The 26,636-nt window shown below is 45.5% G+C and overlaps 1 protein-coding gene across 1 annotated transcript in view; it reads left to right on the top strand.

Annotated features, from left to right (window-relative positions):
• The window catches only part of wnt6b (wingless-type MMTV integration site family, member 6b), a gene marked incomplete at both ends in the record, with an annotated part of 33,100 nt that extends 25,525 nt beyond the window's left edge, over nucleotides 1-7,575 (top strand). The window contains one exon of the mRNA XM_084442806.1: nucleotides 7,114-7,575. Within this exon, the coding sequence (XP_084298932.1) occupies nucleotides 7,114-7,575 (462 nt within the window). The remainder of the gene's footprint in view (nucleotides 1-7,113) is intronic.
• Between the last annotated feature and the right edge of the window lie 19,061 nt (nucleotides 7,576-26,636).

Raw genomic sequence — 26,636 nt, 5'->3', positions numbered from 1 at the left:
TATACTATAGATGGTGTCTTGTAGTGTGTAGTAGGATATAGATGGTGTGTTGTAGTGTGTAGTAGGATATAGATGATGTATTGTAGTGTGTAATAGGATATAGATGGTGTGTTGTAGTGTGTAGTAGGATATAGATGGTGTGTTGTAGTGTGTATTGTAGTAGGATATAGATGGTGTATTGTAGTGTGTAGTAGGATATAGATGGTGTGTTGTAGTGTGTAGTAGGATATAGATGGTGTGTTGTAGTGTGTAGTAGGATATAGATAGTGTGTTGTAGTGTGTATTGTAGTAGGATATAGATGGTGTGTTGTAGTGTTTAGTAGGATATAGATGGTGTGTTGTAGTGTGTATTGTAGTAGGATATAGAGAGTGTGTTGTAGTGTGTAGTAGGATATAGATGGTGTGTTGTAGTGTGTAGTAGGATATAGATGGTGTGTTGTAGTGTGTAGTAGGATATAGATAGTGTGTTGTAGTGTGTATTGTAGTAGGATATAGATGGTGTGTTGTAGTGTGTATTGTAGTAGGATATAGATGGTGTGTTGTAGTGTTTAGTAGGATATAGATGGTGTGTTGTAGTGTGTAGTAGGATATAGATGATGTATTGTAGTGTGTAGTAGGATATAGATGGTGTGTTGTAGTGTGTAGTAGGATATAGATGATGTATTGTAGTGTGTAGTAGGATATAGATGGTGTGTTGTAGTGTGTAGTAGGATATATATGATGTATTGTAGTGTGTAGTAGGATATAGATGGTGTGTTGTAGTGTGTAGTAGGATATAGATGATGTATTGTAGTGTGTAGTAGGATATAGATGGTGTGTTGTAGTGTGTAGTAGGATATAGATGGTGTGTTGTAGTGTGTAGTAGGATATAATGGTGTGTTGTAGTGTGTAGTAGGATATAGATGGTGTGTTGTAGTGTGTAGTAGGATATAGATGATGTATTGTAGTGTGTAGTAGGATATAGATGATGTATTGTAGTGTGTAGTAGGATATAGATGATGTCTTGTAGTGTGTAGTAGGATATAGATGGTGTGTTGTAGTGTTTAGTAGGATATAGATGGTGTGTTGTAGTGTGTAGTAGGATATAGATGGTGTGTTGTAGTGTGTAGTAGGATATAGATGGTGTGTTGTAGTGTGTAGTAGGATATAGATGATGTATTGTAGTGTGTAGTAGGATATAGATGGTGTGTTGTAGTGTGTAGTAGGATATAGATGGTGTGTTGTAGTGTGTAGTAGGATATAGATGGTGAGTTGTAGTGTTTAGTAGGATATAGATGGTGTGTTGTAGTGTGTAGTAGGATATAGATAGTGTGTTGTAGTGTGTAGTAGGATATAATGGTGTGTTGTAGTGTGTAGTAGGATATAGAAGATGTATTGTAGTGTGTAGTAGGATATAGATGATGTATTGTAGTGTGTATTGTAGTAGGATATAGATGATGTGTTGTAGTGTTTAGTAGGATATAGATGGTGTGTTGTAGTGTGTAGTAGGATATAGATGGTGTGTTGTAGTGTGAAGTAGGATATAGATGATGTATTGTAGTGTGTAGTAGGATATAGATGGTGTGTTGTAGTGTGTAGTAGGATATAGATGGTGTGTTGTAGTGTGTAGTAGGATTTAGATGGTGTGTTGTAGTGTGTAGTAGGATATAGATGATGTATTGTAGTGTGTAGTAGGATATAGATGGTGTGTTGTAGTGTGTAGTAGGATATAGATGGTGTGTTGTAGTGTGTAGTAAGATATAGATGATGTATTGTAGTGTGTAGTAGGATATAGATGGTGTGTTGTAGTGTGTAGTAGGATATAGATGGTGTGTTGTAGTGTGTAGTAGGATATAGATGGTGTGTTGTAGTGTGTAGTAGGATATATATGTTGTGTTGTAGTGTGTAGTAGGATATAGATGGTGAGTTGTAGTGTGTAGTAGGATATAGATGGTGTGTTGTAGTGTGTAGTAGGATATATAGATGGTGTGTTGTAGTGTGTAGTAGGATATAGATGGTGAGTTGTAGTGTGTAGTAGGATATAGATGGTGAGTTGTAGTGTGTAGTAGGATATAGATGGTGTGTTGTAGTGTGTAGTAGGATATAGATGGTGAGTTGTAGTGTGTAGTAGGATATAGATGGTGTGTTGTAGTGTGTAGTAGGATATATAGATGGTGTGTTGTAGTGTGTAGTAGGATATATAGATGGTGTGTTGTAGTGTTTAGTAGGATATAGATGGTGTGTTGTAGTGTTTAGTAGGATATAGATGGTGTGTTGTAGTGTGTAGTAGGATATAGATGGTGTGTTGTAGTGTGTAGTAGGATATAGATGGTGTGTTGTAGTGTGTACTGTAGTAGGATATAGATGGTGTATTGTAGTGTGTAGTAGGATATAGATGGTGTGTTGTAGTGTGTAGTAGGATATAGATGGTGTGTTGTAGTGTGTAGTAGGATATAGATGGTGTGTTGTAGTGTGTAGTAGGATATAGATGGTGTGTTGTAGTGTGTAGTAGGATATAGATGGTGTGTTGTAGTGTGTAGTAGGATATAGATGGTGTGTTGTAGTGTGTAGTAGGATATAGATGATGTATTGTAGTGTGTAGTAGGATATAGATGGTGTGTTGTAGTGTGTAGTAGGATATAGATGGTGTGTTGTAGTGTGTAGTAGGATATAGATGGTGAGTTGTAGTGTTTAGTAGGATATAGATGGTGTGTTGTAGTGTGTAGTAGGATATAGATAGTGTGTTGTAGTGTGTAGTAGGATATAATGGTGTGTTGTAGTGTGTAGTAGGATATAGAAGATGTATTGTAGTGTGTAGTAGGATATAGATGATGTATTGTAGTGTGTATTGTAGTAGGATATAGATGATGTGTTGTAGTGTTTAGTAGGATATAGATGGTGTGTTGTAGTGTGTAGTAGGATATAGATGGTGTGTTGTAGTGTGAAGTAGGATATAGATGATGTATTGTAGTGTGTAGTAGGATATAGATGGTGTGTTGTAGTGTGTAGTAGGATATAGATGGTGTGTTGTAGTGTGTAGTAGGATTTAGATGGTGTGTTGTAGTGTGTAGTAGGATATAGATGATGTATTGTAGTGTGTAGTAGGATATAGATGGTGTGTTGTAGTGTGTAGTAGGATATAGATGGTGTGTTGTAGTGTGTAGTAAGATATAGATGATGTATTGTAGTGTGTAGTAGGATATAGATGGTGTGTTGTAGTGTGTAGTAGGATATAGATGGTGTGTTGTAGTGTGTAGTAGGATATAGATGGTGTGTTGTAGTGTGTAGTAGGATATATATGTTGTGTTGTAGTGTGTAGTAGGATATAGATGGTGAGTTGTAGTGTGTAGTAGGATATAGATGGTGTGTTGTAGTGTGTAGTAGGATATATAGATGGTGTGTTGTAGTGTGTAGTAGGATATAGATGGTGAGTTGTAGTGTGTAGTAGGATATAGATGGTGAGTTGTAGTGTGTAGTAGGATATAGATGGTGTGTTGTAGTGTGTAGTAGGATATAGATGGTGAGTTGTAGTGTGTAGTAGGATATAGATGGTGTGTTGTAGTGTGTAGTAGGATATATAGATGGTGTGTTGTAGTGTGTAGTAGGATATATAGATGGTGTGTTGTAGTGTTTAGTAGGATATAGATGGTGTGTTGTAGTGTGTAGTAAGATATAGATGATGTATTGTAGTGTGTAGTAGGATATAGATGGTGTGTTGTAGTGTGTAGTAGGATATAGATGGTGTGTTGTAGTGTGTAGTAGGATATAGATGGTGTGTTGTAGTGTGTAGTAGGATATATATGTTGTGTTGTAGTGTGTAGTAGGATATAGATGGTGAGTTGTAGTGTGTAGTAGGATATAGATGGTGTGTTGTAGTGTGTAGTAGGATATATAGATGGTGTGTTGTAGTGTGTAGTAGGATATAGATGGTGAGTTGTAGTGTGTAGTAGGATATAGATGGTGAGTTGTAGTGTGTAGTAGGATATAGATGGTGTGTTGTAGTGTGTAGTAGGATATAGATGGTGAGTTGTAGTGTGTAGTAGGATATAGATGGTGTGTTGTAGTGTGTAGTAGGATATATAGATGGTGTGTTGTAGTGTGTAGTAGGATATATAGATGGTGTGTTGTAGTGTTTAGTAGGATATAGATGGTGTGTTGTAGTGTTTAGTAGGATATAGATGGTGTGTTGTAGTGTGTAGTAGGATATAGATGGTGTGTTGTAGTGTGTAGTAGGATATAGATGGTGTGTTGTAGTGTGTACTGTAGTAGGATATAGATGGTGTATTGTAGTGTGTAGTAGGATATAGATGGTGTGTTGTAGTGTGTAGTAGGATATAGATGGTGTGTTGTAGTGTGTAGTAGGATATAGATGGTGTGTTGTAGTGTGTAGTAGGATATAGATGGTGTGTTGTAGTGTGTAGTAGGATATAGATGGTGTGTTGTAGTGTGTAGTAGGATATAGATGGTGTGTTGTAGTGTGTAGTAGGATATATAGATGGTGTGTTGTAGTGTGTAGTAGGATATAGATGGTGTGTTGTAGTGTGTAGTAGGATATAGATGGTGAGTTGTAGTGTGTAGTAGGATATAGATGGTGTGTTGTAGTGTGTAGTAGGATATAGATGGTGAGTTGTAGTGTGTAGTAGGATATAGATGGTGTGTTGTAGTGTGTAGTAGGATATATAGATGGTGTGTTGTAGTGTGTAGTAGGATATATAGATGGTGTGTTGTAGTGTTTAGTAGGATATAGATGGTGTGTTGTAGTGTTTAGTAGGATATAGATGGTGTGTTGTAGTGTGTAGTAGGATATAGATGGTGTGTTGTAGTGTGTAGTAGGATATAGATGGTGTGTTGTAGTGTGTACTGTAGTAGGATATAGATGGTGTATTGTAGTGTGTAGTAGGATATAGATGGTGTGTTGTAGTGTGTAGTAGGATATAGATGGTGTGTTGTAGTGTGTAGTAGGATATAGATGGTGTGTTGTAGTGTGTAGTAGGATATAGATGGTGTGTTGTAGTGTGTAGTAGGATATAGATGGTGTGTTGTAGTGTGTAGTAGGATATAGATGGTGTGTTGTAGTGTGTAGTAGGATATATAGATGGTGTGTTGTAGTGTGTAGTAGGATATAGATGGTGTGTTGTAGTGTGTAGTAGGATATAGATGGTGTGTTGTAGTGTGTAGTAGGATATAGATGGTGTGTTGTAGTGTGAAGTAGGATATACTATAGATGGTGTGTTGTAGTGTGAAGTAGGATATACTATAGATGGTGTGTTGTAGTGTGTATTGTAGTAGGATATAGATGGTGTGTTGTAGTGTCTAGTAGGATATAATGGTGTGTTGTAGTGTGTAGTAGGATATAGATGGTGTATTGTAGTGTGTAGTAGGATATAGATGTTGTGTTGTAGTGTGTAGTAGGATATAGATGGTGTGTTGTAGTGTGTAGTAGGATATAGATGATGTATTGTAGTGTGTAGTAGGATATAGATGGTGTGTTGTAGTGTGTAGTAGGATATAGATGGTGAGTTGTAGTGTGTAGTAGGATATAGATGGTGTGTTGTAGTGTGTAGTAGGATATAGATGGTGTGTTGTAGTGTGTAGTAGGATATATAGATGGTGTGTTGTAGTGTGTAGTAGGATATATAGATGGTGTGTTGTAGTGTGTAGTAGGATATAGATGGTGTGTTGTAGTGTGAAGTAGGATATATATGTTGTGTTGTAGTGTGTAGTAGGATATAGATGGTGTGTTGTAGTGTGTAGTAGGATATAGATGGTGTGTTGTAGTGTGTAGTAGGATATATAGATGGTGTGTTGTAGTGTTTAGTAGGATATAGATGGTGTGTTGTAGTGTGTAGAAGGATATATAGATGGTGTGTTGTAGTGTGTAGTAGGATATATAGATGGTGTGTTGTAGTGTGTAGTAGGGTATAGATTAAGGTAGAGGTTAGTGGTAGTATTAGGGGTGTGCTCAGGTAAAGGTTAGTGGTGGTGTTAGGGGTGTGTTCAGGTAGAGGTTATTGGTGGTGTTAGGGGTGTGTTCAGGTAGAGGTTGGTGGTGGTGTTAGGGGTGTGTTCAGGTAGAGGTTAGTGATAGTGTTAGGGGTGTGTTAAGGTATAGGTTAGTGTTAGGGGTGTGTTCAGGTAGAGGTAAGTGGTGGTAGGGGTGTGTTCAGGTAGAGGGTACTGTTAGGGGTGTGTTCAGGAAGAGGTTAGTGGTGGTGTTAGGGGTGTTAGGGTTAGGGGTTATTGGTTAGTGGTGGTGTTAGGGGTGTGTTCAGGTAGAGGTAAGTGGTGGTAGGGGTGTGTTCAGGTAGAGGTTAGTGGTGGTGTTAGGGGTGTGTTCAGGTAGAGGTTGGTGGTGGTGTTAGGCGTGTGTTCAGGTAGAGGTTAGTGGTGGTGTTAGGCGTGTGTTCAGGTAGAGGTTAGTGGTAGGGGTGTGTTCAGGTATTGGTTAGTGGTGGTGTTAGGGGTGTGTTCAGGTAGAGGTTAGTGGTAGTGTTAGGGGTGTGTTCAGGTAGAGGTTAGTGGTAGGGGTGTGTTCAGGTAGAGGTTAGTTGTAGTGTTAGGGGTGTGTTCAGATAGAGGTTAGTGGTAGGGGTGTGTTCAGGTATTGGTTAGGGGTGTGTTCAGGTAGAGGTTACTAATAGTGTTAGGGGTGTGTTCAGGTAGAGGTTAGTGGTGGTGTTAGGCGTGTGTTCAGGTATTGGTTAGTGGTTGTGTTAGGGGTGTGTTCAGGTAGAGGTTAGTGTCAGGTGTGTGTTCAGGTAGAGGTTACTAATAGTGTTAGGGGTGTGTTCAGGTAGAGGTTAGTGTCAGGTGTGTGTTCAGGTAGAGGTTACTAATAGTGTTAGGGGTGTGTTCAGGTCGAGGTTAGTGGTGGTGTTAGGCGTGTGTTCAGGTAGAGGTTAGTGGTGGTGTTAGGGGTGTGTTCAGGTAGAGGTTAGTGGTGGTGTCAGGGCTGTGTTCAGGTAGGGGCCTGAAGCCAGGTCGGGGCGTGAGGAGGGGAGGGGATACATTCCTTCTGAATAGCGTCTGTTTTTATCTCACCATCTATCTGTGTGTGTGTGTGTGTGTGTGTGTGTGTGTGTGTGTGTGTGTGTGTGTGTGTGTGTGTGTGTGTGTGTGTGTGTGGTCCACCAGGCGGTGAAGAACTACATGCGTACGGAGTGTAAGTGCCACGGTCTGTCGGGCTCCTGCACCCTGAGGACCTGCTGGAGGAAGATGCCTCCCTTCCGCGAGGTGGGCGACCGGCTGCTGGAGCGCTTCAACGGCGCCTCCAAGGTGATGGGCGGCAACGACGGCAAGACGCTGCTCCCCGTGGGCCAGAACATCAAACCCCCGGACAAGCAGGACCTCATCTACTCCGCCGAGTCGCCCGACTTCTGCCTGCCCAACCGCAAGACGGGCTCCCTGGGCACGCGGGGGCGCATGTGCAACAGCACGGCCATGGACGTCAGCGGCTGCGACCTGCTGTGCTGCGAGCGCGGCCACCGGCAGGAGACGCTGGTGTTCGAGGAGAACTGCCTGTGCCGGTTCCACTGGTGCTGCGTGGTTCAGTGCAAGAAGTGCTCCGTCAGGAAGGACCTCAGCCTCTGTCACTAGAGCTCACTAGAGCCACGACCCCAGAGGAGGAGTCTCTTCTGTTGACTGAATGGATGCTCTGAGCTCTGAGGACTGGCTTTTATACGGTTGCTTGTCTGGGATCATCTGCTGGTGGCTCTGCTGAGCTGTGGATCAGCCCTGACCCCCCCCCCCTTCCCCCACAGACCCCTACCTGGAGCACAGCTACTGTACCCGGCCTCGGGTCCGACAGCAGAGCACCTGACCCGGCCGTGCCCTGCTCAGCGGAATGTTGAGCAGCGCCTTCTGGAATGCTCAGAGTTCCATCTCACCCCTCAGAACATTCCAGAACAGGAAGTGGAAGGCTGCGGCTTGCAGGGGGTGGGCCCGCGTCTGCTCTCCCCGGCTGGCTCAGGGATCGTCTCCGGTCTAAAACAGTAGCTCCTCTCCACGCCCCTCCGCATAATCGCCCACTTTAAACCTTTAGAATTGGCCGGGGACCCAGAAAAATACCTGAAGCAGCGTTTTCTCACCTCCACCCAGGAAACAGGCAGCGCTAGAGCGAGCAGTAGAGAAACAGGGCTCTCCAAACACACAGCCAATCAGCTACCAGGGCCAGCCGGAGCCAAGGGCCACAGCGCCACTGAACCAAGCTGGCTTTCATTAGGTTATCTTGAACTCAAGTATAAAACAAATAAATGCTATTGCTGATACAAAACTATTTTCCATATAACAAGTCATATACAGTACCATAGGAGACATGTTTAGGAGCAGTGGATGTGGACAAGACGGAATTCAGTTTTTTGTTTTGTTATATCAAGCACAAAATGTATGTAAAAGGGAAGGTGTGGTTGTTGTCACGGCCCTGCGGACTCCATGCTGGACGCTGAGGAGTTGAACTGACACCAAAGACTGTTATTTATAAACCTTCACTGACATGACTACTCAGATGAGGACCACTCCCACCATCTCTCTCAAAAGCACTTTGGGTGTGGGAGTTCTGTACACCATGTTAACACGTGTTTCTGTTCGTTTTGAAAAGAGAAAACGTTTTTGTTTTTTATATGAGGTTCAGTATAAAGAAAGTATGATATAATATAGTGTTAATCCGTTTGATATACAGGGCTTTTGTAATGCACTTTCAATCAAGCTTTTGATGAGAAATCACCTTGTCCAGGACGGCTGGTCATTTATACATCCAGAGCACAAGACAGACCCACACGTTTGTGTCGGTGAGTTAATAAATGTTACGCTAGCAAAGCACACGTCCTCTGTGTTAGTTCTCTGTGCAGGGTCAGGGGTCAGGGTTAGTTCTCTGTGCAGGGTCAGGGGTCAGGGTTAGTTCTCTGGCAGGGTCAGGGGTCAGGGTTAGTTCTCTGTGCAGGGTCAGGGGTCAGGGTTAGTTCTCTGTGCAGGGTCAGGGGTCAGGGTTAGTTCTTTGTGCAGGGTCAGGGGTCAGGGTTAGTTCTCTGTGCAGGGTCAGGGGTCAGGGTTAGTTCTCTGTGCAGGGTCAGGGGTCAGGGTTAGTTCTCTGGCAGGGTCAGGGGTCAGGGTTAGTTCTTTGTGCAGGGTCAGGGGTCAGGGTTAGTTCTCTGTGCAGGGTCAGGGGTCAGGGTTAGTTCTTTGTGCAGGGTCAGGGGTCAGGGTTAGTTCTCTGTGCAGGATCAGGGGTCAGGGTTAGTTCTCTGTGCAGGGTCAGGGGTCAGGGTTAGTTCTCTGTGCAGGGTCAGGGGTCATGGTTAGTTCTCTGTGTAGGGTCAGGGGTCAGGGTTAGTTCTCTGGCAGGCAGATCAGAACTCTCTCTCTCCAGTCTGACTGAGCACAGCTCTCTCTGAACACACAGCTCTCTCTGAGCACAGCTCTCTCTGAACACACAGCTCTCTCTGAGCACAGCTCTCTCTGAACACACAGCTCTCTCTGAGCACAGCTCTCTCTGAACACACAGCTCTCTCTGAGCACAGCTCTCTCTGAACACACAGCTCTCTCTGAGCACAGCTCTCTCTGAACACACATCTCTCTCTGAACACACAGCTCTCTCTGAGCACAGCTCTCTCTGAACACACAGCTCTCTCTGAACACATCTCTCTGAACACACATCTCTCTCTGAACACACAGCTCTCTCTGAACACACAGCTCTCTGAGCACACAGCTCTCTCTGAACACAGCTCTCTCTGAACACACAGCTCTCTCTGAACACATCTTTCTCTGAACACACAGCTCTCTCTGAACACACAGCTCTCTCTGAACACAGCTCTCTCTGAGCACACAGCTCACTGAACACACAGCTCTCTCTGAGCACACAGCTCTCTCTAAGCACACAGCTCTCTGAACACACAGCTCTCTCTGAGCACAGCTCTCTCTCTGAGCACAGCTCTCTGAACACACATCTCTCACTGAACACACAGCTCTCTCTGAACACACAGCTCTCTGAACACACAGCTCTCTCTAAGCACACAGCTCTCTCTGAACACACAGCTCTCTCTAAGCACACAGCTCTCTCTGAACACACAGCTCTCTCTGAGCACAGCTCTCTCTGAACACAGCTCTCTCTGAGCACACAGCTCTCTGAACCCAGCTCTCTCTGAACACAGCTCTCTGAACACACAGCTCTCTCTGAACACACATCACTCTCTGAACACAGCTCTCTGAACACACAGCTCTCTCTCTGAGAGAACACACAGCCCTCTCTGAACACAGCTCCATCTGAGAACACAGCACAATATAACACAGCATAGCGTACATACAGTACACAGCATAACACACAACTGCACTGTGCCTCATGCCTTTGTTGAGTGTGTGTGTGTGTGTGTGTGTGTGTGTGTGTGTGCGTGCAGTATGCATGTGGGTGTGTACAGTCTGCACGTGTATGTGTACGTACAGTATGCATGTGTTTGCGTGTGCAAGTGTTTTTGTGCATGTGTGTGTGTGTATTTGCGTGTGTGTGTGTGTGTGTGTGTACTGTATACATGCATGTGTGTGTATGCGTGTGTGCATGCATGTGCGTGCGTGTATGTGTGTGCGTGTGTGTGTGTGTGTGTGTGTGTGTGTGTGTAGTACTATATATTTCAGGGATGTGTGAGACCAGAGAGGTTAAAACTAGACGAGGCGCCCGACGAGAGACGACACAGCTGTAATTTATCACCAATATTCTGTTTTATTATCCCACCATTCCAGGCCAGAGGGCTGATAGCTCATCCTGCTCCTGTTCACAGAGGAGACGGGCCGGGCCCTGGGACCACGGCGCTCTGGGCTTCTGACGGGAGCCGTCTCACTACTTCCTCCATATCTCATCTAGATACCAGATCTGTTGTAGGAGCGTGTCCCAATTAAAAGGAGGAACTCCCCAGGACCGATAGCTGATAGCTGACAGATTGTGAACCCTGTCCTCTCAGAGACGCCGGGTCATATGACGGCTCTGCGTGCTTCTTTTACACATTCAGGGCTAAGCTCCATTTTCCAGTTTGTAAAAGCTGTTTTTGTTGTGACAGTTTCATTTCCAGGGGCCTTGGTTGTTGATGCAGTGCGAATGTAGCTGGCTAATGATACGTTACTCCTTTATATTCTACAGAAGTTATTTCATATCTTGTTATTTTCAGTAAGTTTCAGTAAGAGTGAGCAGTTTCTGTTCTTACATGTCAAAATAAAAAACTTTTCTTTGTATTTTTTTTTCTGTTTTCAAAGTGTTTTTTGTTTCAAGATCGCAACCAAGCAACTACAATATATATATATATATATATATATGTATTTTTTTTTACAAGGTCTTCATGATGAAATATACAGTATATAGCCACTCAGGAAAAAAAGCTGTTGTTTCCAGTTGTTTATGCTGTTGTAAAGAAAAAGATTACAACTGGATGCTGTATTAGAGTTGAGCCATGCAAGTCCACACAAGCTCATATTCTCCAGGAATGTGCTGCACTGTGAGGAGCCAGCGGTGGTGTTTAAGACAGACAGACAGACAGACAGAGAGGTAGGCCACAGACAGACAGACAGACAGACAGACAGGGGTAGACAACAAACAGACAGACAGACAGACAGACAGACAGACAGGTAGACAGACAAACAGAGGTAGGCCACAGACAGGTAGACAGACAATCAGAGGTAGGCCAGACAGACAGACAGACAGACAGGTAGATAGACAGAGGTAAGCCACAGACAGACAGAGAGATGGACAGAGGTAAGCCACAGACAGACAGACAGGTAGATATACAGACAGGTAGATAGACAGACAGAGGTAAGCCACAGACAGACAGAGAGATGGACAGAGGTAAGCCACAGACAGACATAGAGATAGACAGAGGTAGGCCACAGACAGACAGGTAGACAGACAGACAGAGGTAGGCCACAGACAGACAGAGAGATAGAAAGAGGTAGGCCACAGACAGACAGGTAGACAGACAGACAGAGGTAGGCCACAGACAGACAGGTAGACAGACAGAGGTAGGCCACAGACAGACAGATAGACAGACAGACAGAGAGAGAAAATGCAGAGCGATGGAGGCTGGTGGAGCCGGTTCAGTGTGGTTTAATCAAAACAAATCCAAAGATGTATGAAAAACTGGTATATAAAGCAAGAGGGGCCTAACGAGGAAAGGATGAGCAGGTGAGACTAATCAAGACGAAGGACAGGTGCAGGCGATCACACAGCCACAAGGCAGGGAGTGAAGGGTTAACTGAACCAATCACACAGCCACATAGGCAGGGAGTGAAGGGTTAAAGGACAATGCTAGTTTTTGACAACCTGGACCTTATTTACGGCATATTATAAGACGTTTCACTCACGGAGATAACTTTGGTGTAATTCGGAGGCCTGTAGAAGAAATTTAAAATCCAGCCTGAGCCAAGTATATCCATGTAATGGCGGCGGACGGGGCACTGAGAATGCAGCTTCTAAAAATCTATTTTCTGCCACGAAACGGTTTTCATCAATCTGTCTTCATGAATCGCTAGTTGCGCTTACATAGAGCATAGGCCTGTTGTGGTTTTTCACATGCCTCTGTAATATGATCTTTAGAAACGTCTTTAGACACAAAATAGCTTCCCCAATTGCTCCAGCACGCATGCGCACAGCGCGCAAGCGTTGCTCCAGCACGCTGTACGCATGCGTGCTGGAGCAAGTGAGGAAGCTATTTCGATGGAACTTCCGAAAGGCCAACTGCCAACTACCACCTCCTTACCCATAGATCCCCGAGGTGCCTCCCACCACATCACACCAACAGTGTGGACAAGGCGTACCGGGAACTCTGCGGCATTCTGGTGAAAGTGTCCAAAAAATCCATCCCATGCGGACGTCGCAACAGCTACAAACCGTGCTGGGATGCGGAGTGCGAGAGTCTCTACTGTGCCTTTCTCCGGGCCCCCCCAGGAGCTGAGTCAGACAGACTGCCTCAGCCATGCTGTCTAGACTGACTTGCCGAAGGAGGCAAGAGCGCTGGGAGGAGGCCATTAACTCCATCGACTTCTCACAGTCCAGCCGCAAGGCATGGAGCATCCATGCAACCTCACTGGTAGGTCTAGACACTTCCCCCGTCACTGGCCCATCTCTGCAAAACGAGCGCCTCATCTACGCCCACGTCAAACCAATCATCGATCCGCTGCTCCCACAGGAGCAGGTCGGGTTCTGACATGGGAGATCGACCTTAGATCATGTCACTTTGATGACTCAAGACATCGAGGACAGCTTCTCGGCTAAAAAGAAGGCCGGAGTCGTCTTTATAGACCTGACGGCCGCCTAGGACACCGTATGGCACCGCGGCCTCACCTGCAAGCTGCTCCACCTGCTGCCGGACAGGCACATGGTCAGCATAGATGGAGCTTGTCCGAAACCGCAGCTTTACCCTCACCACTGGAAGCAGACAGTGAAGCAGGTTGCGACGCCTTAAGAATGGCATCCTCCAAGGATCTGTCCTGGCCCCCCTCCTATATAACATCTACACCTACAACCTGCTGAACACAGTGTCCAGGAAGTATGCCTACACAGACGACCTCGCGCGTGTACTCCCCTGGAGACTGGCAGGCCATAATGGAGACCCTGAGCCAGGACATGCAGACACTAGCGGCATACCTCCGGAAATGGAGATTGAAGCTCAGTGAGGCAAAGACGGTGTCGGCAGCCTTCCACCTTAACAACAAAAAAGCCAGACGTGAGCTCCGAGTCCACATCGATGGAACACTCCTGCCATGCTGCGCCGAACCAACCTATCTCGGCGTGACATTGGACAGGTCACTCACGTTCCGCCGACACCTCGAGTCACTGCGCAAGAAGTTAACAGCTCGTGTGGCATTGATGATGCGACTGGTCCGATCAGGCAGGGGCACTGGCGCAAAAACATTGTGTATGGCAGCCCTAGCCCTGGTCTACTCGACCAGTGAATATTGCGCACCGGTGTGGTGCCTCAGCGATTGTGACAGGATGCCTGCATCCCACTCCTGTGGACAATCTTCCCATCCTCGCAGGCATCCATCCTGCTGGGATCCGCCGCACAGGAACCACAGCACGTCTCGCCTGCTGGGCCGTGGAGCCTAACCACCTGTTCCACGACAGGCTCTCTGCAACAGTCGAGACACCCTTTTGTGCCAGCTGCACGGGATCTCCTGCGGCAATGCAGAGATCTTAACATCAGCAAGGCAGGATGGACGGACTACACCTGGCGTGTGGAGTGGGAGGCAAACACCTCTAGACTCTGTGATTTTATCACGGCCACCGGTCCTTCCCCTACCGGGATGGACCTACCCAGACCGGCGTCCGGACCGGCGTCAGACACTTCCGCTCATCGATGCACAGATGGGGTTTGGCATCCTGTGCAACGTGCGAGTGTGGCATTGAGGAACAAACCGCAGACCACGTCATCCAGGACATCCAGGACCAGGATATATCGGACACCCAACGGAATGTGTGGCCTGACGGTCATGGATGACGAAACGATGACGTGGCTCCTAGAGGTGTGCCGAGATATATACTGTAGTCCGGGTGACCCAGTGGTAAAAGGATAGCCCCCTGGTCCCGAGCCTGGGGGGAGAGGACGAAACCAACCTACCCATATGACGAAGGTAAGTCCAGCTGGGTGATTGTGTTATAAACCTCTCATAAATGTGAATCTCTTGTTGTATCATTGTTGTCAGACTGCTAGAATTGTAACCACGGGAACAAAGAGACAGATAAAGAGGACAATCTGGTGGGTGAGAGAGAAAGAGAGAATGATAGAGAGGAGAGAGAGAAAGAGGGAGAGAGGGAGAGAGGACATGAGAGCTTCTCCAGGTAATCTGACACTATAATGTCCCTGCAGCCTAGTGAACTCCTGCAGTCCTCTATCCATCTTCTGTGAGATGTTGCTGACTCAGAGTCAAGCTGTTCCTGAAATATGTGGGGCTTTATCTCAGGGTAATGACTTTAATTATAACACAGAGAGAGGACCTAGACCACTTCTCTGGTATAGACCCAGACCACCACACTAGTAGAGACCTAGACCACCACTCTAGAAGAGAGTCTAGCAGAGAGCTGAGCGTGTTTTCTGGATGAGACGGGGGTATGTATGCTATAAGACAATAAATGAAGCGTCTGAAGGGAGGAAGTTCATGGCTTTTTTGAAGCGATATCTAGATTACGAATTTAGCTCGCTAAGGACATGAACGCAAAGGAATGTGCGTTCAATGCCGGGTCACTGAGGGATGACGCGCTGTGGGGCGGACCCGACACGGGAGACCCTGCTGGAGGGGTAAGAGGTCTCATCTGCTGGGTCCAGGGTTCTCCACCCCCCGACCCGACCCGCCCAGATCAGTTTGTGATGGGACATTTACACAACAGAGGGAACACAGCTCCTCAACCTTTTATGAGTGGCAGCTGTGAATGCAAGTTCTTTTCTCAGAAACCAACAGAGTGACAAACTATGGTTCTTCATCCTTAGTTGACTCACTTCTAACTCTGTCTCCAGTAACTTACTGGACTGGGCGGGAAACATGCTGGTTTAGAAACACTGTCTTAGTCACATCCTTGGTTGGGTAAGTGTGCAGATAAGCTCTCTTTTGACTGTAAATGAAGCTCTCCTGGTTGTTATCCTTCCCTGTGAAAGCATGTGTTTCTGGGTGGAGGGAGGGGGGAGAGCTGCAGCCCTGCGGTGCCCAGGGGGCCGGAGGTCTGCAGGAGGAGCAGCACGCTGCTCAGCTCTCCCCACGTCTCAATCAATAAACAGCCGTTGGTTGTGAGACGCACAGCGCTGGAACATCCCCCGAGGAGAGACGTCTTCCTGGCGAAGTGGTCATGGTGATGCCTGCGCATGGGTGGAGAGCACAGCGGCCTTAACACTGAGAAGTCCTCAATGCAAGTCATTAAAAAGTATGAGGAAAAATGAAGCGCATGCTGTTATCAGACCTGGCTGCTCCAGGATCAGCAGATGTTCTGTGGAAATGCTGAGATGACCCGAGCCCTGCCGACCATACCACTCTCTCAACACTAGATGGAGCTGTTTGAGCAGGCTCCTGCTCTTATTGTCCTGCAGCGCCATGCTTCACAGAGCACACATTAACATGTCTGGGGTAGTTGTTATAGGGGACAGTCTGGGGTAGTTGTTATAGGGGACAGTCTGGGGTGGTTGTTATAGGGGACAGTCTGGGGTGGTTGTTATAGGGGACAGTCGGGTGGTTGTTATAGAGGACAGTCTGGGGTAGTTGTTATAAGGGACAGTCTGGGGTAGTTGTTATAGGGGACAGTCTGGGGTGGTTGTTATAGGGGACAGTCTGGGGTAGTTGTTATAAGGGACAGTCTGGGGTAGTTGTTATAGGGGACAGTCTGGGGTGGTTGTTATAGGGGACAGTCTGGGTAGTTGTTATAGGGGACAGTCTGGGGTGGTTGTTATAGAGGACAGTCTGGGGTAGTTGTTATAGGGGACAGTCTGGGGTGGTTGTTATAGAAAGGACAGTCTAGGGTGGTTGTTTTAGAGAAGACAGACTGGGGTAGTTGTTATAGGGGACAGACTGGGGTGGTTGTTAGAGAGAGGACAGACTGGGGTGGTTGTTAGAGAGAGGACAGACTGGGGTGGTTGTTAGAGAGAGGAGGATGACATGCAAACCACGAGGTCTGGCTCTTATAAGTCTTCAGAATCTGTCTCACACATCCTGATTGGTGAAGGTCATCCACACCAGGCTGCCATGTCCAGCCAGGCACCACATACATGGTCATAACCTCACCCTGTCATAACCTCACCCTGAGCCGGCGTGCTTCCTGCCTATGAGCCTGATTTCAGTTACATTCAAACCATATCTTCGATGGCTCATTCTTTATTGAGTTGCCAGGACTTTGTCTTGGTGCGTAGTTCTATCAGCAGTGTTCCACACATTGATCTCAGCTGAGGGCCGGCCGGCCTGGTGCGCAGCAGACCCTCCGGCGTCCACCCCGTCGGCCAGGGGCTCAACCACACCCAGCCTGTCCACACTCACCTGAGTGACCCGAGACTCTCCACTCCACTCAACGCTTTCAAGAAAGAAGTCTGCTCTCACTAGCTTCCTACACAGATCTCAATCTACCACACTCTCTCTCTCCCATCTCTCTCATCTCTCTCTCTTTCTCACTTCACTCATATAATCTGGTAGACTGGACATCTCTTCACACCAGACGGCTTCTTCACTGGCTTCAGCTCATCTATAAAGCCATGCTTGGTAAAGCACCTCTTTACCTATCCTCTCTTCTGCACCTCTCCAGCTCTGACTACAGCCTGAAGTCCAGTGACTTCATCAGACTTGGCCGCAACACCTTCCGATTTGCTGCAGCATACGATTGGAACACCTTACAAAACACTCTCAAACTCACCGTCCTCACATCACTCACTGCTTTAAAAAAAAAATCTACAACAGATCGTAGTCGACTGTTGCACCTGTTGATCTTCCATGCCCCCCTCCCTCAGTCCCTTACCCCCCCCCACTCCCACCGCCCTACTACCCCCCCCTGCTTTCTCTGTCTCTCTCTGTTTCCCTCTCTCTTGCTCTCTGTCTCTCCCCTCTCTCTCTCTCTCTCTCTCTCTCACCTATTATGATGCTATTTATACTTAACCTCTCGTATTATTCTATTTCTATCATTATTTTTGTATATTGCTGTATTTTATTATTGTTGTTGTAAATGATGTGTACATAACATGTTTATTTTCAGCCTCCCATTTCCCCCTTCCTCAGGCTGCTTTTGTATATAAGAATTTGTTCTTAATTGCTTGCCTGGGTAAATAAAGGTTAAATTTAAAAAAAAAAACTCTCTCATCCCTCTCTCTCTCTCTCTCTCTCTTTCTCTCTCTTAGTTCAAATCAATTTCACTTTATTGGCCTGAAAAATGTATACATCTGTGTTGCCAAAGCTTTTTAGATACATTCAAATGTATGTAAATTGAAAAAAAAAAAAAAAACAGAGAAGTAACAACAGTTAAAAGTAAAAATGTGTGCAGTAAATGAGCATTAACACATTAACAGATGTATTTGTGTGTGCACGTGTGTGTGTGTGTAAGTGTGTGTGTGCATGTGTGTGTAGATGTGTGTATTTCTGTAAGTAAATAGGTGTGTTATGGTTGTGTTCCATCCCCTCCTCTCTCTCTCTCTCTCTCTCTCTCCCTCTCTCTCTCTCTCTCTCTCTCTCTCTCTCTCTCTCGCTCTCAGGCTTTCTTATCCCCAGTGCCTGGTCTCTCCCTGGCCTGCTCTCTCCCTGGCCTGGTCTCTCCCTGGCCTGCTCTCTCCCTGGTCTCTCTCTGGTCTCTCCCTGGTCTCTCCCTGGCCTGCTCTCTCCCTGGTCTCTCCCTGGCCTGCTCTCTCCCTAGTCTCTCCCTGCTCTCTCCCTGGTCTCTCCCTGCCCTGCTCTCTCCCTGGTCTCTCCCTGGCCTGCTCTCTCCCTAGTCTCTCCCTGCTCTCTCCCTGGTCTCTCCCTGGCCTGCTCTCTCCCTAGTCTCTCCCTGCTCTCTCCCTGGTCTCTCCCTGGCCTGCCCTCTCCCTGGTCTCTCTCTGGTCTCTCCCTGGTCTCTCCATGGCCTGCTCCCTCCCTGGTCTCTCCCCGGCCTGCCCTCTCCCTGGTCTCTCTCTGGTCTCTCCCTGGTCTCTCTCTGGTCTCTCCATGGCCTGCTCCCTCCCTGGTCTCTCCCTGGCCTGCTCTCTCCCTGGTCTCTCCCTGGCCTGGTCTCTCCCTGGTCTCTCCCTGGCCTGCTCTCTCCCTGGTCTCTCCCTGGTCTCTCCCTGGCCTGCTCTCTCCCTGCTCTCTCCCTGGCCTGCTCTCTCCCTGGCCTGCTCTCTCCCTGGTCTCTCTCTGGTCTCTCCCTGGTCTCTCTCTGGTCTCTCCCTGGCCTGCTCTCTCCATGCTCTCTCCCTGGCCTGCTCTCTCCCTAGTCTCTCCCTGCTCTCTCCCTGGCCTGCTCTCTCCCTGCTCTCTCCCTGGCCTGCTCTGTCCCTGGTCTCTCTGACTGGGAGTTGTAACCTCAGGGCGTAAAAGTACCGGTCCTTGTTGTTGTTGTGATCTCCGTGGTGATAAGAGAGATGTTATTGTGCGAGTCACGGAAGACCAATCCCATCTCCTGAGAGGCACACGGACCAGTAGGATTGTAGTATGGTTAAATGTTGACTTATTTTTGTTTGTGACAGTCGTGTGTTTGCAAGCATTTGTGTGACGATGTTTGGATTTGCAATTCCAGTTGTGAAATGACCCATAGACCAACCACAGTAATCCATAGCATGTTTGTATGCCAACAAACAGGAGAGGTCTTAACATTGTTGCATTGCCTGAGTTTGCTACCGTGCATACCTCTCTGGTTTTATCACCGACACACACACACACCCATACACAAACAGATGTTCTTTCACAACAATAGCATGCAAACAGCTTGTAAAATATGCCCAATTAGGGCCACGCATGAGGAAGTGATGCGGCCCAGAGAATGAGCCGTGTTCTGATCTCCCTGTCGGCTGCTCCCACAGCAGCAGGTACGCAGGCATGCTGGGAGAAGGAGTCCCTGCTCCCCCCCTCCAGGAATGAGTACCCATCCACCAACCTGCTCACACCACAGCCAGCTCCCAGAGCATGGGGCAGGGCTGAGACTGGAGAGTCTGGCAGTTTGGATCATTTACAGGTAAAACCATCAAATACCTGGAGAGTTTCATCTCAACAACATTGACTACTAACCCCAGACAGAAGGATGGCAGGGCGGTGAGAGCTGAAGTTAGGCATGCTGACCATATACGTCTGGAATATGACCTGGGGGCACTGCTATTATGTTAAGCTCAGTGAAGTTACTATGTAACAACTACCATGCAGCAACTGAGATTATAACATTGTATGAACATGCTGCAAACTGGTGTTCGTCTGACACGAGACAATTTATTTTGTTTTTCCATACTATCCAGAAGGGGGAGCTTCAGTTTGCACAAACATGTCTCCAAAGTCCCACCAAACTCGCTTCTGGTGAAGTTCTACAGAGACTACTCACACTTCCTGGTCTGGGATGTATTAGCCAATCATTGGCTTCAACCCCCTCAGCGGGCTGTCTCTCAGTGGGAGGGGCTTGGTGTCCGTTCCACAGCAGGCTATACCATGGAGACTACGACCTCTGGACAGAGAATCTAGAGATTAAGCCACCTTGCTCAGCTGGTTGAATATTAAACCTCACAACGTCGTGCATTTGTAGCAGAGGTGGTTTGAGGACGAGGTGGCTCTGTCTCATATTGACATTGCTGCTCTGGGATGAGGTGGACAGTCCACACCCCTGCTACACCCCTTGTCCTCTTGCTCTCCCTCTCTGTTCCTCCCTGCCTTCTCTCTTTCTCTCTCTCTCTCTCCCTCTCTCTCCCCCTCTCTCTCTCTCCCCCTCTCTCTCTCTCTCCCTCTCCTTCTCTCTCCCTCTCTCTCTCTCTCCCTCTCTCTCTCTCTCCCTCTCTCTCTCTCTCCCCCTCTCTCTCTCTCTCTCTCCCTCTCTCTCCCTCTCTCTCTCCCTCTCTCTCTCTCTCTCTCTCGTTCCAAATCAAGAAGAAGATCTCTGCAGGCATCGGGTTTCTCTACCTTCTGAGTGTCATTAGGAGCGTCCAGCTCCTCTGACCCCCAGATATTTTCTCCTTCCCACAATGACTCGTTAATTGATTGAAACCATACCGTGCTTCCACCCAGAGGATTGCGCCAGAGCTTGGGGGTAAACACGGTCGACCTAACCTTTCTCTTGCACCACATGCTCAGCGCTAACACATTCATAAACATGCTCTGATTCTCTCTGTGTAATGTCTAGGATCTTGTCAACAAGATTCTCAGTTTTATTCCCAGGAGTACTGCAGTCATCACTGCACCCATGAATGCCGTGTCAGCAGAATCCGATTATCTGCTGGGAGAAGTGACCAAGCGGCTGTGTCCATAGGCTCCGGCAGATGTCAGTCCAGCCCCTGGGTCTTCAGACTGGGACTGATGGACAACAGCTTTCTCTCATTTCAACAATGCTGCTATAAGGAGAGACACCTATTACAGATACAGATTGTCCCACACAACCCTGTCATTATTTGTCCCTGCTCCTATAATTGCAGAGCTTTCTTCTCCTCTCATCTTGTCTGCAGCTCACTGAGGCATCAGCCTGTTAGAAAACAGAGGACAGGCTTGTAATTCACTAACCTCTGCTCTGTCACTTTCTACTCAGACATCTAGACCAATCAAAACTCTCCAAAAAACATGACCTCACCATGAACTCAACTGGGGTGGACCAACTCCAGAGTGCCAGCGGAGAGTAGTGTCAGTAGTATAGTAGTACAGTAGTACAGTAGTACCTACAGTATGTGTCAGGAGTGTCAGTAGTACAGTAGTGTCAGTAGTGCAGTAGTACAGTAGTACATATGTGTCAGTAATACAGTAGTACAGTGGTACATATGTGTCAGTAGTGTCAGTAGTACAGCAGTGTCAGTAATACAGCAGTGTCAGTAATACAGTAGTGTCAGTAGTACAGCAGTGTCAGTAATACAGCAGTGTCAGTAATACAGTAGTGTCAGTAGTACAGCAGTATCAGTAATACAGTAGTGTCAGTAGTGCCAGTAATACAGTAATACAGTAGTGTAACAAATACAGTACTGTCAGTAATGCAGTAATACAGTAGTGAGGAGTACAGTAGCGTCAGTAGTGCAGTAGTACATATGTGTCAGTAGTGTCAGTACTAGTACAGTAGTGTCAGTAATACAGTAATACAGTAGTGTCAGTAATGCAGTACTACAGTAGTGTCAGTAATACAGTAATACAGTAGTGTCAGTAATACAGTAATACAGTAGTGTCAGTAATGCAGTACTACAGTAGTGTGAGTAATACAGTAGTGTCTGTAGTACAGTTGTACAGTGTCAGTAGTATCAGTAATACAGTAGTACAGTAATACAGTAATACAATTGTTGTATGGTAGTGTCAGCAATACAGTAGTGTCAGGAGTACAGTAGTGTCAGTAATACAGTAGTGTCAGTAATACAGCAGTGTGAGGAGTACAGTAGTGTCAGTAATACAGTAGTGTCAGTAATACAGTAGTGTGAGGAGTACAGTAGTGTCAGTAATACAGTAGTGTCAGTAATACAGTAGTGTGAGGAGTACAGTAGTGTCAGTAATACAGTAGTGTGAGGAGTACAGTAGTGTCAGTAATACAGTAGTGTCAGTAATACAGTAGTGTGAGGAGTACAGTAGTGTCAGTAATACAGTAGTGTCAGTAATACAGTAGTGTGAGGAGTACAGTAGTGTCAGTAGTACAGTAGTGTCAGTAATACAGTAGTGTGAGGAGTACAGTAGTGTCAGTAGTACAGTAGTGTCAGTAATACAGTAGTGTGAGGAGTACAGTAGTGTCAGTAATACAGTAGTGTCAGTAATACAGTAGTGTGAGGAGTACAGTAGTGTCAGTAATACAGTAGTGTCAGTAATACAGTAGTGTGAGGAGTACAGTAGTGTCAGTAATACAGTAGTGTCAGTAATACAGTAGTGTCAGTAGTACAGTAGTGTCCATAGTACAGTAGTGTCAGTAATACAGTAGTGTCAGTATTAAAACTGTGCCAGTGGTGTCAGTAGTACCGTGGTATCAGTAGTGTCAGCAATACAGTACTGTCAGTAGTGTCAGTAGTACAGTAGTGTCAGTAGTACAGTAATCTCAGTAGAGTCAGTATCACAGAAGTGTCAGTAGTGTCAGTAATACAGTAGTGTCAGTAGAGCAGTTGGATCAATGCAGTACTACAGTAGTACAGGTGTCTTATTGGTGTCTGTCACTTTTGTCTGTTGTTGAAAGTGACTGGATTTTAAAGTTATATGCAAATTAAGTTTACAGGTTTCAAGTGTAGGAAATGATGGCAAGCCTGTCTACACATACCTACTGTGTGTATTATCCTACTACACATACCTGCAGTGTCTATTATCCTACTACACATACCTACTGTGTGTATTATCCTACTACACATACCTGCAGTGTCTTTTATCCTACTACACATACCTACTGTGTGTACTGTGCTACTACAGATACCTGCAGTGTGTACTATCCTACTACAGATACCTACTGTGTGTACTGTGCTACTACAGATACCTGCAGTGTGTACTATCCTACTACAGATACCTACTGTGTGTACTGTGCTACTACAGATACCTGCAGTGTGTACTATCCTACTACAGATACCTGCAGTGTGTACTATCCTACTACAGATACCTACTGTGTGTACTGTGCTACTACAGATACCTGCAGTGTGTACTATCCTACTACAGATACCTGCAGTGTGTACTATCCTACTACAGATACCTGCAGTGTGTACTATCCTACTACAGATACCTACTGTGTGTACTGTGCTACTACAGATACCTGCAGTGTGTACTATCCTACTACAGATACCTGCAGTGTGTACTATCCTACTACAGATACCTGCAGTGTGTACTGTGCTACTACAGATACCTGCAGTGTGTACTATCCTACTACAGATACCTGCAGTGTGTACTATCCTACTACAGATACCTGCAGTGTGTACTATCCTTCTACAGATACCTGCAGTGTGTACTGTGCTACTACAGATACCTGCAGTGTGTACTATCCTACTACAGATACCTGCAGTGTGTACTATCCTACTACAGATACCTGCAGTGTGTACTGTGCTACTACAGATACCTGCAGTGTGTACTATCCTACTACAGATACCTGCAGTGTGTACTATCCTACTACAGATACATGCAGTGTGTACTATCCTACTACAGATACCTGCAGTGTGTACTATCCTACTACAGATACATGCAGTGTGTACTATCCTACTACAGATACATGCAGTGTGTACTATCCTACTACAGATACCTACTGTGTGTACTGTGCTACTACAGATACCTGCAGTGTGTACTATCCTACTACAGATACCTGCAGTGTGTACTATCCTACTACAGATACCTGCAGTGTGTACTGTGCTACTACAGATACCTGCAGTGTGTACTATCCTACTACAGATACCTGCAGTGTGTACTATCCTACTACAGATACCTGCAGTGTGTACTATCCTACTACAGATACCTACTGTGTGTACTGTGCTACTACAGATACCTGCCGTGTGTACTATCCTACTACAGATACCTGCAGTGTGTACTATCCTACTACAGATACCTGCAGTGTGTACTGTGCTACCACAGATACCTGCATTGTGTACTGTGCTACTACAGATACCTGCAGTGTGTACTATCCTACTACAGATACATGCAGTGTGTACTATCCTACTACAGATACCTGCAGTGTGTACTATCCTACTACAGATACATGCAGTGTGTACTATCCTACTACAGATACATGCAGTGTGTACTATCCTACTACAGATACCTGCAGTGTGTACTATCCTACTACAGATACATGCAGTGTGTACTATCCTACTACAGATACATGCAGTGTGTACTATCCTACTACAGATACCTGCAGTGTGTACTATCCTACTACAGATACATGCAGTGTGTACTCTACTATATCATCCTGTTATCTGAGCAGCAAAGCAGTTATGCACACGATGAATATAATATATTACAATGTACCAAAACCACAACGTTTTTGTGGTTTAATATAATTTAAATGATTGCCGATGCACTTCGGTATGTGTGTATGTATACGTGAGAGAGGTGTTATATGTCCATTTTATAGTGGGAGTTGCCATGACATCTCTCTAGCTGTCTGTACAGTGAAGGTGTCCAGCCATGTGGTTGATGGGTGATTCTCTGGTCTCTGGGCCAAGTCTTACGCAAGTCAAGTGCTTCCCAACAAAGACCTGTCGTAAATCAGCACAGAGGGACATCAACATTTGCAGGACAAGTTAACCTCAGATAACAACACAGTGCACAGAGTTTAAAATATAGTCCCAGCGAGAAACAATGGTGTTATACTGTATAGGATGAGTTATATACAGTAAGACTGTAACATGAACCCATTCAAACATGTTTTACAATGAACATTCTCAATAGCCAGACATCAGGACAGCCATTTATTATATTGTATTTTATATTATATTATATTTATCTGTAGGCCTACTTTTTGGACATTTGCATACTGTATAATGTATAGTGTGCCTTATCTTGATGTCCTTTACTGCATTTAGTGCCTACTGTGCCTTTTTGTTGTGTGTATTGGTGTGTATTGTTGTGTGTATTAGGTGTATTGGTGTGTATTGTTGTGTTTATTGTTGTGTATATTATGTGTATATTATGTGTATATTATGTGTATTGGTGTGTATTGGTGTGTATTGGTGTGTATTGGTGTGTATTGTTGTGTATATTATGTGTATTGGTGTGTATTGTTATGTGTATTGGTGTGTACTGTTGATCTATCTATCTATCGTTCGTTCGTTCGTTCGTTCGTTCGTTCTTTCGTTTGTTTGTTTGTTTGTTCGTTCATTCGTCCAGTACAGCTGTAACTGGGGAGGCCTGGAACCAAGCTTACAATCATTCAAGACCCATTATAACAGTATACAGGAGTACAATACTTTCTGGCTCCTCAGCCTTGCAGGAACAACATAATGTCATGCAGCGTGTCTTTGATGCTCTGCTGCATCTCACATCATGCTTGATCCAAACAGGAAGAAACTGATGGAAAAAAAGTCATATGGGTACACATGCACTGGAGGATACGCTTAATCACAACATCTGTGAAGTTCTCATGACTAGAAATCTTATCATCATCATCATCATCATCATCATCATGATCACCATCATCATCACCATCATCATCATCATCATCATCATCATCATCATCATCATCATCACCATCACCATCATCATCATCATCATCATCACCATCATCATCATCATCAAGTTATTTCTGCTTTATACTGCGCCATGCAGTAAGGGTGTCCAGCAGCCTAGATCTCTATTACCTATCTCTAGTATCTATCTCCATTACTAGTATCTATAGATCTCCATTACTAGTATCTATAGATCTCCATTACTAGTATCTATAGATCTCCATTATTAGTATCTATAGATCTCCATTAGTATCTATAGATCTCCATTATTAGTATCTATAGATCTCCATTATTAGTATCTATAGATCTCCATTAGTATCTATAGATCTCCAATATTAGTATCTATAGATCTCCATTACTAGTATCTCTCCATTACTAGTATCTATAGATCACCATTATGCATTACTAGTAGGCTATCTATAGATCTGCGTGGCATTATAGATCTTTGTGTCATCACTAGTAGCCTATAATCTATAGATCTACGTGTCAATATCTATAGATCTACGTGTCAATATCTATAGATCTACGTGTCAATATCCATAGATCTACGTGTCAATATCTATAGATGTCCGTGTCAGTATCTATAGATGTCCGTGTCAGTATTACGAGACACTTGCCCTTCTTCTCTGCCCCTCTACCCCGGCGTGACGTAGCAGTGGGCTGGCAGACTAAGTGCTGTAGTTTAGAATGCTATCACTATACGCAAAACATCACACACACTAGTGAACGAGATTGGAGATAGCGCACCGCTGTTGGTACACTCATCGCTTTCGGATGTATTTCTATGCAAATATTTTGGCGGAGCTGTTGGACAAGATAGCATACATGAGCGTTCAGTCATCTCTGCCAACTTATCTTCATTCAATAAATTCAGAGATACCGCGCAACTTAACTTTGTCGTTCCTTGAGTGA

This window comes from Borostomias antarcticus (genome assembly GCF_949987555.1).
Source record: "Borostomias antarcticus genome assembly, chromosome: 9".
NCBI classification, from domain to species: Eukaryota; Metazoa; Chordata; class Actinopteri; order Stomiiformes; family Stomiidae; genus Borostomias; species Borostomias antarcticus.
This window is presented reverse-complemented; position numbering and strand designations above follow the sequence as displayed.